The sequence below is a fragment of the Drosophila guanche genome, unplaced genomic scaffold, assembly GCF_900245975.1.
Source record: "Drosophila guanche unplaced genomic scaffold, DGUA_6, whole genome shotgun sequence".
Taxonomy (NCBI): domain Eukaryota; kingdom Metazoa; phylum Arthropoda; class Insecta; order Diptera; family Drosophilidae; genus Drosophila; species Drosophila guanche.
Genome location: NW_022995749.1, coordinates 4,244,446 through 4,257,000, shown reverse-complemented (window position 1 = coordinate 4,257,000; position 12,555 = coordinate 4,244,446). Strand labels below are relative to the sequence as shown.

The 12,555-nt window shown below is 38.1% G+C and overlaps 2 protein-coding genes across 4 annotated transcripts in view; one reads left to right on the top strand and one right to left on the bottom strand.

The window, feature by feature from the left end:
• LOC117585544 (E3 ubiquitin-protein ligase hyd) overlaps positions 1–9,329 on the bottom strand; it is a 12,902-nt gene extending 3,573 nt beyond the window's left edge. Inside the window, exons 1-12 of one of the 3 annotated variants that reach the window (XM_034275062.1) lie at positions 9,177–9,329; positions 7,700–7,897; positions 7,363–7,642; positions 7,090–7,307; positions 6,564–6,799; positions 6,308–6,498; positions 2,330–5,779; positions 2,125–2,269; positions 1,827–2,060; positions 1,150–1,622; positions 866–1,073; positions 57–800 (exon numbers count right to left, since the gene is read on the bottom strand). In XM_034275062.1, coding sequence (XP_034130953.1) covers positions 57–800; positions 866–1,073; positions 1,150–1,622; positions 1,827–2,060; positions 2,125–2,269; positions 2,330–5,779; positions 6,308–6,498; positions 6,564–6,799; positions 7,090–7,307; positions 7,363–7,642; positions 7,700–7,897; positions 9,177–9,238 — 6,439 coding nt within the window. In that variant the 5' untranslated portion in view covers positions 9,239–9,329. Of the gene's footprint in view, positions 1–56; positions 801–865; positions 1,074–1,149; positions 1,623–1,826; positions 2,061–2,124; positions 5,780–6,307; positions 6,499–6,563; positions 6,800–7,089; positions 7,308–7,362; positions 7,643–7,699; positions 7,898–9,176 lie in introns of all 3 variants that reach the window. The other 2 variants (XM_034275063.1, XM_034275061.1) reach the window with 2 other exon arrangements.
• Positions 1–12,555, top strand: part of LOC117585550 (transforming growth factor beta regulator 1) — a 17,541-nt gene extending 4,986 nt beyond the window's left edge. Inside the window, exons 2-4 of the mRNA XM_034275071.1 lie at positions 7,317–7,327; positions 10,615–10,695; positions 11,758–12,555. Coding sequence (XP_034130962.1) covers positions 10,633–10,695; positions 11,758–12,510 — 816 coding nt within the window. The 5' untranslated portion in view covers positions 7,317–7,327; positions 10,615–10,632 and the 3' untranslated portion in view covers positions 12,511–12,555. The remainder of the gene's footprint in view (positions 1–7,316; positions 7,328–10,614; positions 10,696–11,757) is intronic.

The window sequence follows — 12,555 nt, the reverse complement described above, 5'->3', positions numbered from 1 at the left end:
TTAATTTTTATTTTTGACGACAACAACGGATGAAAAAAAAAAATAATTTAACGTACCATCAACGTCCTTACGGGATTTTGAATCTTCGGAACATTGCTTTTTCTTTAATTGCAAGTAAATGTTGGTTTCTGCAGTTTCATCAGCCTTATATGTCATATTTTCATCACCTGAGATGCCAGTCACTGGGTTTTTAGTTATTTCCACAGATTGTTGGGATGGGATGGTATCTAAATTAGTCCCATCCGTTTTTAAGGAATTAGAAAATCCGAGCCTGGTAGGAGGGTCATCGATAGTAGCATTAGCACTTGTAACTGCAAGCAGCGGTAGATTGGCGAAAAGCTCCTGTCTTTTTGAATTAGGCTGCAGCAAATGAGGTTTATCGGCTAGGGGCATTGCCATATCAAGTGGTAATTCAAAGCCATCTGGTGCCGAGCAGCCTAAGCTCAGGGTAGACTCAGATCTAGTGAAAAAGGCATTTTTGCGTGTGCCGAGATTACTTGACGACAGTGTGCTTGTAGACGGCTGTGCGTCACTACTAAAGTCTTCTAAGTTCGTTAATTCATCGTCCGTGTCATAATTTTCCGACATTGGTGACAAATTGTTTATACGTCCAGAGATATTTTCCTGCTTATCATAAAATCCTGTATCATTACGCATGTAGTAAACAAACGCGTCGAGCACGTATGCAATATGTCGAAGAGCAGTTATATCCAATACTGGAAGGGCATCTCTATGCTCGGAGGTGTGTGCACGCATCAGTGACAGGCAATATGTAAAGAAGTCTCGACGCGAGTTAGATCCTTTGGGAAATTTCAGTTCATTAAATTGTCAAGTTAATGTTTTATTTTAAAAAATAATACTATACCCAGCACATTAACACCGATGGATGTAGAAGTGGCAGGAGCAGGTGTTTGATTATTTGTCGATTGTCCACTAAGGTTAAGCGGATGCAGAGGATGATTGGGATCAGTGTAGTTGGTCAAATAAGCACCAAACTTTAGCTGTGCCTCCGTTCCGTCCATCACTGTAAACATCCAGTCCCATGTAGACTTTAATCGCTTTTCAACAAATGCCTTTTTGAATGAAAATTGTAAATTAAGTTTAAGATTAAATGTAATTTTGTTATATCTATGTATATATTAAACTTGCCTGGACCGCAACTGCTTCCTCGCATTGAATTTTCAATGCTGTTTCTATATTATTTACCATATTGTAAGATAAAATACTTATAAGTTCAGAAATCTGTCTTATTGTAATTCCAAATGCTCGTGCTAAATTGCTAGCAGTTGTCGCCATGGTATGAGACTCTGCGGATGGTGTCGTAACCGCGGTCGTAGCTGGTACTGTAGAGCGTCTTAAAGCCATCGGGTCAATGAAAACTAAATTGGAGCTGGTTGGTACGCGTACGGACGACCGGGCAGTGTCACGGCTTCGGATTGCCCATTGCATAGTCTGGGGAGCAAGATCATTGCGTGCATTTGAATTGGTGCTACGGCGCTCAAGTTGTTGATCGTTAAAATTAAATTCATCGGAATGATCATCAGATTCACCATCTTCTGAACCATCTTCCTCTTGTGCAGACGAGTCTCCAGATTCGTCCTCCAAAAATAGTACACCAATATCTGTTTAGGTCGAAATTAAATATTAAATATCTACATAAATAAATTCCAAATGAGTCTACAATTATACCGGGTATTCAAAGAATGCATCCACTTTCGAGCACAAATACAATGTATCCTATTTTCTCTTCGAGTACCGGGTATAAACAATTTAATTGTACTTTTACACTTTTTCTTTTAAGAAACTTTTAGGGTAAAGCCAATTACCTGTTTCGGATCCAGCGGCTGCACCGGTTGGGACGTTTCTCTGTACCTCCTGATTGCTTTGGTTGTCGTCGGAGTCTGATTCTGTCTCAGCATCATTAAAGGTAAAATCATTATCACTTTCATCATCTTGGAGACCATCTTCATTTCGTTGATTTTCCATTAAATCATCGTCTTGAGCATGAGAATTTGCTTCCCGATTTATAGTTTCTTCCGATTCTGAAGCATCGCGAATCGCTACATTAATTTTTATTAACGTTGAAATTATTTGAAATAATAATAAATAAATGAATAAACTCACTTTCCATTGCGACAACATCGTAGTTTTGCTGGATATTAAAGCTAGCACTTTGATCGTTTGCAGCATCGTGTCCCAATATTTGCTCGGAAAGGGGCTCCACATTCGACGGAGCTAACGGGTCTACGCTGAACAAATCATCCGAGTTCTGTAAAATATGTTTTATTAGCGATGCGCAGCGTTGAGTGAAAATGTGTGATATACTTACATCAAGATTTGATGATGACATTGTAAAAGGGGCTGTAGGTCTCACAACACCAAGGCGTACTGGAGCAATAAGAGCTTCAGAAACCTCACATAGTTCTTCAATAGATATTCTGTGTAGCGTCTGAAACACTTTTACACAGCTTTGAACATATTTGTTGCATGCAGTGTGTGGCTTTCTTTTTTCTGGATTCGGTTGTTTTTCTAGATTAAAAATTACGAACACACGAGCAACGGAGCGAACGAAGCGTCGTGAAACCTCCTCAGCCTCCTTGCAGCGATTGGTAACACCAAAGTTTTGTAGCTCGCGTACCAATGTCAGCAGCAGAGTGTCAAGATGATCGCCAGTACATTTTACAATTAAACTGTGAGTAAACTTGTCCAGAAGTGTAGAACCATGCTGGGTCTGCATAAACGTGTTGAAACTGTCCGGACTAGGGCTTTCCGAAGCAGAATTATGCAAATTTACGTCAGCTTTTTCAGCTCCACTCATTACCATGCAGCGTACTGCATTCCAGTCAATTAAAAGCCGTTCAAGGGCTTTTCTTGCAAATTTCGGTGGTTCGAGGTCATGGTCTGGCATTTCACTATCTACGTCTAGTGAGGAAGACTTTCGATTCGATATAACTGTGTTGTTTCCATTCGTGCTCCCCGCAGTATTTCCCACATTACGAACCCTTACATTAAAACGGTATTGTCTCTGCTCCACTATCTGTCTACCCACAGTCTGTATCAGAAAGAGTAGAATAGATTCTCCTTTAGAGTTGAATTTCGTGACCAAATCGGTACAAGATACTAGTTTGCAAAGCAGAGCAAATCTCTTTGTGAGATTGCCAGCGATGAGTGCCTTGCACTTGCATTTTTCCCAGCAATCACAATAGGCTGTCGGTGCTGTTCGTTTTAGTTTACAATCATGGCCTTTGTGGCATACTCGAGCGCACTCTGTACAGCAGCATAATGATCCAGTCAGACCACATGTTTTACATTCGAAAATGTTTTGGTTTATATGATCAGCTCCAGTCCAAGTGAATGAGCATGTATCATTGTAACATATAACATGTAATGGTGATTGGTCCGCTGGAGAACCGTTGGGAAAGATCATAGATTCCTTTGAGTGAGCATCTTGTTCAGCAAGCATGAGTATTGTGTTCAAAATGATAATTCCTGCTTCATAGGCACGACATGAAACGGATAACATAAAAGCAGTTTGACCCTGCGCATCTTTGGTACTTAGCATCTGGTAGAGGTAAGGCCGCAATGCAGGACTGGCGCACATTTGTTGCAGAATCAACAGAGCATGCTCACGGCGTTGCGATAGATCAAATGTGTAGTTTGGAGACCCTAGTTTAATGCTTGATAAAATTGAACTCTGTGTAGAGGACGGAGTTTGGACTTTGGAAATGTCTTCAATGCCGTCAGCGATATTTTGCGATGGGACCCCGCTTAGATTGCTCGCTGAGGACGCGTCTGTTGGCCATGGAATATAGGCATGGTCCTCGTTGCCGCCGGCCGTTGGATGACTGGTTGGCTCAGGTTGATCAGTGCTTCCAAGGCGATGCATCATATCACGTAAATTAATACGATTATCTCTGGGAGCAGATGCGCTTATTCCAGATGTCATCGTAGCGAAACTTGCGCCGTCACTGGCAGTCGCATTCGCTCCAAAAGCGTTACCGCTGACATATGCTGGCACGTTCGCGGATGGAATAGAACGAGTTACCGAGAGCCCAGCCGAAGGTGTTTTTTTATCAGAGCTACTACTAGGGGTATCTGAATGCAAATCCTTGTTGGAGGTTGGGGCACACATAATAACGCATGCGTGGAATATGTTACGAGCCCCATCGCAACGCTCTTCGACAACTAAAGCAGTATCAGTGTGGTCTTCCTTCTCGAGTCGTGTTAGAGCAGCGAAACAATTCTTTATATCACATCGTAGTATATGCGGCATGAGTTTTTGTGTGTCAAAAAGCAAAGCCGTCATGCACACCTTCGACTTGAGGTTTAACCCAGAAACCATTGCGGGTAGTGGTATCGTCGCCATGGTAATTGATTTTACTGGAGGTAAATCAAACCACTGGGGATCTTTTATTGAGCCAAGACAGTCCTTTGCTAACGGATACAGGGCACCATTGCCATCCCTGAGCACAATAGTACTGTTATTTCCACTACAATCGTTATTGCAAGTCATTAGTATATTCGCAGGAGAGACGCCAATAAATGAAGCGCAGTCTGTAGGAAATTGGCAGTTTTGCTCTTGCTTGCTGTTGTACAAGTTGTACAAACTGTAATGTATTTTGCCGAGTACTTTCTTGATTACGTGAATACCTCGCATATCAACAGCTATTGTAAGCAACTGAACGCCAGCTGTATCAGCACCAACATTCATTTTTTTGGGCTGCTTTTGCAGCCAGTCTGGTCCCCGCGTTGACATTACTGTTCGAAAAACTTGAACATCTTCACGCCGAAGAAGACGGCATTGTTGCCAGTCGTCGTCTTTGCATTCGTCTTTGGATGTTGATGCTGCATTAGAGGCTGTATTCAATGCTGGAAACCGAACGGCTACAAAGTCGCCATCGACTTTAAGAACTTTTCCGATCGGGCCGACCTTATCTTCCACGAAAACAACGTCTTTCAGCTGCCACAGCTCTTCGTCTTTTCTGCTCTCTTGATTGCTGTGAGAGTCCTCTTTTGCAGTCATTCTCTTGGTGCGTTTGTGTGATGTAACACTTCCAGTATCACTGCAAGTGCTAGATGCCGGTGATGGTGGTGGAGGCATGTCGATCCTATCAGTTGATTCCTTGCTTGATGAACTGATTTGACTATTTTTACTATTGCTTGTGCTTTGCATGACAGTTGTCTTCATAACATCCTTATCTGTTGATGTTCCTTGGGCATTTTGGTTACTTCCAGTTGCCTGACATTTATCTGTGGCCAATTGTGTGCTAATGTTTATAATTTTCATGCGACACACGTCAGTAAAATTCCAAACAGAGTTTAAAAGTTGTCCAACTTTGGGTACACCGTTGGAACATGTAAAGCCAATCGATCCAGATTGATATATAGGACATTTTTTCATTATGACCTGCGCCCCTACATTAATATCCGCTGCAACAACCTTAAACGGTTTCTTTGTTTTTGTTCGAAATTTGTCCCACAGATATCGGCGCTGATCGAAGGGAAGAACGCCCCACCAATAAATGTTGTTGCTTTCTGTTCTCACTACTGTATACAATGAACAAACATAAATGTTTGTAATTTGATCTGAGATAAACTCATTGAAAGTACAACAAGTATGCTCCAGCTTGGCTCCTAAATATCCCAGTTGTTCGTCCATCCAGGTGGCAACTCGACTTGACTCAGTCACCACCGAACATCGTATAAAATTCGCTGAAATATTCACGACCCTTTCGTTAATGTTCAGTGTCAAGGTTTTTGGATGATAAATATTGTCCACCTGAAAATAAAGGTATTTTTTATTAACCTAAAAATCAGGCTGTGGAAACATATTAAACATAATGAGCTGTACCTTATTTTAATTAGGGGAAAAACATATATGAATTGGTAAAGAACTTTTTTTTTTAAGCACGATTTATGATATTAACGATTTTTTTTTCTGCTGGTCAAAGTAAGTTCTTCGAAAACCAAGGAATTGGATAGAAAAATAACTGATGTGATATTAGGAAAGATTGCAGTCGACTATAGACTAAAAAAAAAGAAAACGAGCGCGAACTTTGTGAGCCGCGGTCAATATCGCGCATCTACTTTTATATCATTTTAGTCAGTTTGCTGAGCTAATGTATGATTTGAGTAACCCATACAATTTATTGTATATTCACTTGCTTAATTTGAAAGGCTGGAATTCTCTCAAAAAAAGTGTTGATAGTGGTGAGGTGCGGCATTACTACTTTTATGAACACAGCTGTAGCTTTAATCCATATTTTATGGCAGTAATAATAGGTATGTCTAGATTTCATTAACTTACATCTGACTTATAAGGCTCCGGGTCGGACCAACGCCATTGGTATAGATCTCCATTTTCAGATAGTGCTATGAATTCCGTGAATAAAGCTCCGATTGTTTTAAATCGAATCGAATTTTTATCAGGCCATGGTTGCAATTCCTCGGATATCCATATTGGAGACAACATTGATGAAGGTTCTTTCTTTTTAGAATCTAAGAAAAAAGGGTTTAGATTTAAAAATAAAGAATGATACGAAAGTATATCTTCTTAAAATTACCTGCATCCTTTTCCCATGTATAATCGTCTTTACTTATCCAGCGACGCGGTCCGTAATACTGACGATCGCGCCAACGACTGAAGGCTTCACGATCAGCATTAACAGATATTTGAGCTGAGAGTCCACTGTTCCCAGATATGGAACTTCCTGATGTCGTTGAACGGTTGGATTGATTATTCTCTGCATTGTTTGTGTTGGAATTACTGCGTTCACTACGTATACGGTCGAACAATAAACTAAAATTAAAATAAAAATATGTTTGTTAGTACAGTATATTTTATATTCTTAAAAGAATAGGCAGATCATTTATCAGAACCATCTCGATCGGAACACAATTTAGAGCTACCATTGAATCGATTTATGAATAGTCGAGGGGTCTATCACACCTACAGGATTATCTCTGAGCTTTTTCTTAGCTGTATACATACTAAAGATGTATGTAACTAATTTACAAACGATATGTCCGACTTTTCATTTATAGAATGTCTAACAGTCTTCATTTATAAATAATTTAATTTCAACTTACTTTCGAATGCTTGAATAGTTGCTGAATATTTCTTCTGAAAAGAGTCCATCTGAAGGATCGATAATAACGCTGTTATTATCTGCACTAAAACCATTGTCCAACAGTGATATAAGGTCTTCGGGCACATAATTGTCCGCACCTTCCTCTGTATCTTCAGCTTCTTCATCGTCGCGCGAAAGTAAATTGTTCACAGCTAAGTTCACATCTAAATTTGTGCGCTGTTAAAGAATTTCTTTTAGTTTTTGAATTAGGTTGTACAAATTAAACTCTTACCTGCAATTCTCTTATTATGAGATTCCTGCTCTTGCCTTGTAGAACTACTTCTGCTTGTGAAATTAGTTCCTCTGGGACATAGGTAGCTGGAACAGTTACCAGAGGACGATTAGATGTGCTGCCTCCAATAATTACACCTGTACTTCTGGATCCAGATCCTTGGCCACTTGAGCTTGACCGTCCAGTTGCACGCAAAAGGCGTGCCCTGGAACGGGCCATGGGACGCGATGATGAAGGAGCCTTTGAAGTATTGGTGGTTCCACCGCTACCAGTTGTGGGACTTATAAAGAAACAGCGATTAAACATAAAATCAAACCAGTTTGAATTCTTAACATACCATTTCGTATCAGATTTTGTCAAATCAAGCTTCTCAGAGTTGATGGAAAATGATACTCGAAAAGCCTTTCCATCCTCAAGAAGCACCCCAATATGGGTGGGTCCAATCACGACTTCTCTTACTGGAATTTTTAATTGCTCAAATATACGATGAGTGCCATACCCAAATCGATTTACTTTTTCCGAAACTTCCCGTACTCTATAAGAAAGTAAAAAAGTTTAATAAATAAATGTATTTAGAATTTAGAAGAACCGCATTGTTGATCGTTTGTTGTGCTCCAGCTTTTTGCTCACATTTTAAAGGGTTAGCTATTGTGGCATTATCATGGAACAACCTTCAGCTTGGTGGCAACATTGTTTTATTGCTTTTATATATTTTTATCTGATGTTCGATAATGGAGATATTGCCAAAAATATATTTGTGTGAATATTTAATGTAGCACAAATAAGACTGTGAAAAATAATGCCTGAACAATTTTAAAATTATCTGGAAAAAACTAAGTGAAAAAGTGAGCACTTGAGTGAACAGCTGAACAAAAATATAGTGAACATGTTAGAACATGCTCATTTTTGTTCATTATGCCATGACTGATGGACGCAGATCGGCGCACTGGCGTGGTCTGTAACTCATACAGGAAATATCTTGATATAGATGAGGTCCTATAGACCCTCATATTTATCCATCCCTGGAAAATAGCGAATTTACTCAGGGTCTTCAACATGTGTTGACTGCCGACTTAGCAATTAGCTAACTATTATCATTAGTATTAGGATATCGTTAGTATTACTTTTTGCCCTTTGGCTTTTACAGATATGTATGTAAGCAGCCGTATATACATAGAATTACATCAAATTTGATTGGCTTGCAATAAATAGATATGCACTCTGAATGTGATCATATTTACATACCAGTAATTGGTTTTTCAAATCTGAACTGACAAATAATATTTCTAACATTTTGGAAAATTGTATGTACTTGCATGTAGATACATGGGTATGCGCCTAAGCACGTACATATGCATGTGCGTACATATGTATTTACGATCGCAAGATAGTTTACCAGTATGTACGAATTTCTCTAGTATTTTACAAAAGTATTTCGCGAATATAATAAAAGTACAAATTAGAATAAAAATTACTGCCGCAATGATGAGTTCTATACGAATTCATGGGAACAGGTTAACTTTAATTTCTTCCTACTCTTCTGTGCACATTCTGGCAAATATTTGTACACACATTCATATGTACAGCCAGATGAAGTACACATTTGTATCTGCCTTAACTGCCTTAGATATTAATACCATCATTATCAATATTGTATATATTTAATGTTTCGTATTTAGCAAAAAAAAAATATGTTACTAGCCGTGAAACATATATAAGCACATTTGTATGCATGTGCATATGTGCATATATATTTTCACGAGTAATTTTATGTTCACATGTGCGTATGAGCGCAGATACACTATTATATTTACCTTTCAATAAATTGATCATCATTACCAGGAAGAGGTTGCAAAACGAATTGCATGGAAACCATTTTAATTTGTTTAATATTAATAAGAAATATGTATGTTCTTAATTTTCATTTCACAAAAGTTGGCAGATTTTTCCCAAGCGACTGGCCTGATGTAGTAATTTGTATCGATATGTCTACTAACGATGTAGGCGGCTAATCGAAGGTTGTCACAAACTGATACTTGACAGAATGGTTTCTATGCAAAATTTAGAGTCGATTTGAAACAGTGAAAAATGGTACATATTGAATATTTTTTCATTTTATTTGTGTACTTATGCTATACCGGGAAAACAACAAATTGTAGATATCAAGCAGATTATTGAGAAATTAGGTTTCTTAATCATTTGCTGTGAAGTTCTTGAGCTCGAAAATGTATATGTATTTCTGTTGTTTCAAAAAATGATTGCTGTTGGCCTTTGTTTTGCAAGCCCGACTGTTCAACAGGTAATTTTCAAGAAAATTGAACAATTTCTAGTACTCAAGCAAGGTGAAATAATATATCTATTAATCTTACAAAGGCAGTATATAATGTCTAACTGGTATCCTTTACCTGACTTCTAGGCTTAAGAATGATATGAAGACGAGCGAAAACTTTTAGAAGCAAAATCCCTCGAACACGGAATAATATTCAGTCTCCATGAGATGTCTGATAAATTTTCACCTGTATGGTAGACAATCTGGCCAAAATCAGCCACTACAATCCCCATTCACCAAGCCAATGGGGATATTTGTATAGCAAGGGCCATCTACCTAACATTCTAAAATGGAAGACAATAGAGCCAATCCTAACAAGGGGCTATAGGATTTAACGATTACAACATCCCACTAGATAGTAAATTCATGCTTGCTTCCTTTTATAATTCACATGTATAAACTTTTCTAAATTTTTCACAAAGTAAACAAAAGAAAGCCGGACGGCATTCACAGCAAACTTCTGGCCACACTCTGCCGCTAGAAGAATATATGATATGTTGCTAGCAAAATTGTTTTCATATCAATAGGGAATATGGCAGATATAAGTAAGACCAAAAACGAGGAGGAACGTTTTGAGACGCGCTGGAACGCATAAAAACTTTTATACCCTGGACCACTAACCAAATAGTATATATTTGGTTAGTGCCTGGACCCGCCCACATCAGCCCACAAAATTAAAAATACAATATTCCCCTCTTCCACGTGAGGCTAGCGTCTAATAACTCAACTTTGTACAAGTGTGAACGCCGATTCTGAGCTATTGTGTTAGCGCAACTATCGATAAGTAACTTATGTAAGTGATAATATAAGCTTATTTGAAACATCGGAAAAAAACTTCGATGGTCATCAAAGAAAGGAAATCATCGATAGTGATTCGATAGTTTCACAATACATTCAAGATTTGTTTTGTTAAAATCTCTGTTTCACCTTTTAAAGCAATCATGCATTTTAATTATAAGCGCAAATACGACAGATTAAAACGGTGTATTAAATTGTATATACTGGTAAGACAAAAATCTGTGTGTTTTCGTAAAACCTTAAAGAGCAAATCTGCTGATCGGAACTTGTTAGTTAAACGATTTTGTTTGTTTTAGTTTTAGAGTTATTCAGTAAAAGTATAGACGATTTCTATGCAATGAACACCACATCACATCTAAAGATGCTTACATACTAATTAATGTATGTACATAAAGTACGTTCTGCGATATGCCGATATACATATTTACACTATAGTAACATATGTATGTAAATACATTTAAAGTAGGCTTCACCTTCAGTATTTAGGGGAAACATATGCCATATCGGAAAGAGACGCGAAAATAGCATAGATCGCCCCAGTTAAACCGACTTTGATGATCGCTGTTATAAGTTCCTTGCGCCCTATTTTATTGGATAAGGGATTAAGTTAAAGGGGCATGTTAGATTTGTGCTCCAAGTGCTTCAAACCCGAGTCGATATAGCTGTATGTCTGCTCGTCTGTCCGCCCGTCTTGTTTGACTCCTGTTTCTCAGTGACTAGCAGAGCTAGAGCAAATTCATTTTGCATCCAGACTACTTTTATATCACACTGAATCAAGTTTATTTTTGGTTTGGGAGGATAAACGAAGCTTTCAATGAGCTTAAAACGCAACCCTCTAGCATTTTGATAGGCAACTAAGAAGAAATTTTTGTTTTTTGACTGGGTGGAAAAGAGTGGAAAAGAGGGATGGAGCTGATTACTAGGGAGCTCCAGAGCTCCGGCCTAATTTCAGTGAGTTGATGGACAGAATATGCTAATCCAGTCCAGGGCTCAACACAGGGACCCCTGCATCTAAAGTGTCGAGGTCTCAGACCAGGCCACACTTTCTTTTAATTTCTGCAGCTTTTATGCAGTTGGGAAATTAGGAAATTAGCTACTCGAGAATCGGTTTGTTACTTGACATCAAGAACAATTCAAGAAAGAAATCAAGTCGTTGGAGTTTGAAACAGGTCTACACAAATATGTATTTAGAATTGTATAAGTATGCACTTGTCTAAAATCTTCATAACTTCTTTCCAAAATTTACTACATTTTACGTTTATTTTTAGGAAAACTCCTGCCTTACTGATGAAATCTGCCATCTTCAGTCTGAACTAGCTGCTACACGATCACAAAGGATTTATCTAATTAAGCGACTAATGTTTTACGAAGGTTTAGAAAAGGCCAATATAGTACGCAACTGCGTTATAAATGGAAAACCCGAATCTAATGAGAATTTCATACGAGCTTTGAGCAAGAATAAACAAAGCATTTTATATCCCAGTGAAATTGAAGAGGATTCTCAAAATGGTTCTACATCAAAAATCAAAAAATCTTTTCCACTTCACTTAAATAATTTATTACTACATTCACTAGGCGATATATCGGGGAGTTCAAATTTCCATAATGAGAGTTGGATATATCCTGTTGGTTATGTGGCAACCCGAATTTACGCCCATCCAAAAGATCCATCAAAAAAGTGTGTATTTACTTGTAAAATTTTAAATAACGCGGGAGTACCTCAATTTCAAATAATACCTGATAACGATTTGGATGGTGTATTTTTTGGAGAAACCCCAAATATGTGTCATGCAGAACTATTAAATACCATTCAGAGGTATTCTAATAAAAGTGTCAAAATACCATTTAACGCGCAGGGAGAATCATTTTTTGGCTTGTCGAATCCAAAAATTCAATCCCTGTTAAGGCTAGACCCTGGATTTCAACGATGCTTTAATTTTAAAGGATATAATGTCCAGAATCAAAAATCTTTAAATAATCCAGGATTATCATTTGAGACTCTTCAAACATTTTTGACTTGAAACCAATTACAGTTATAATTTAGACACAATGAATAAACTTTAATT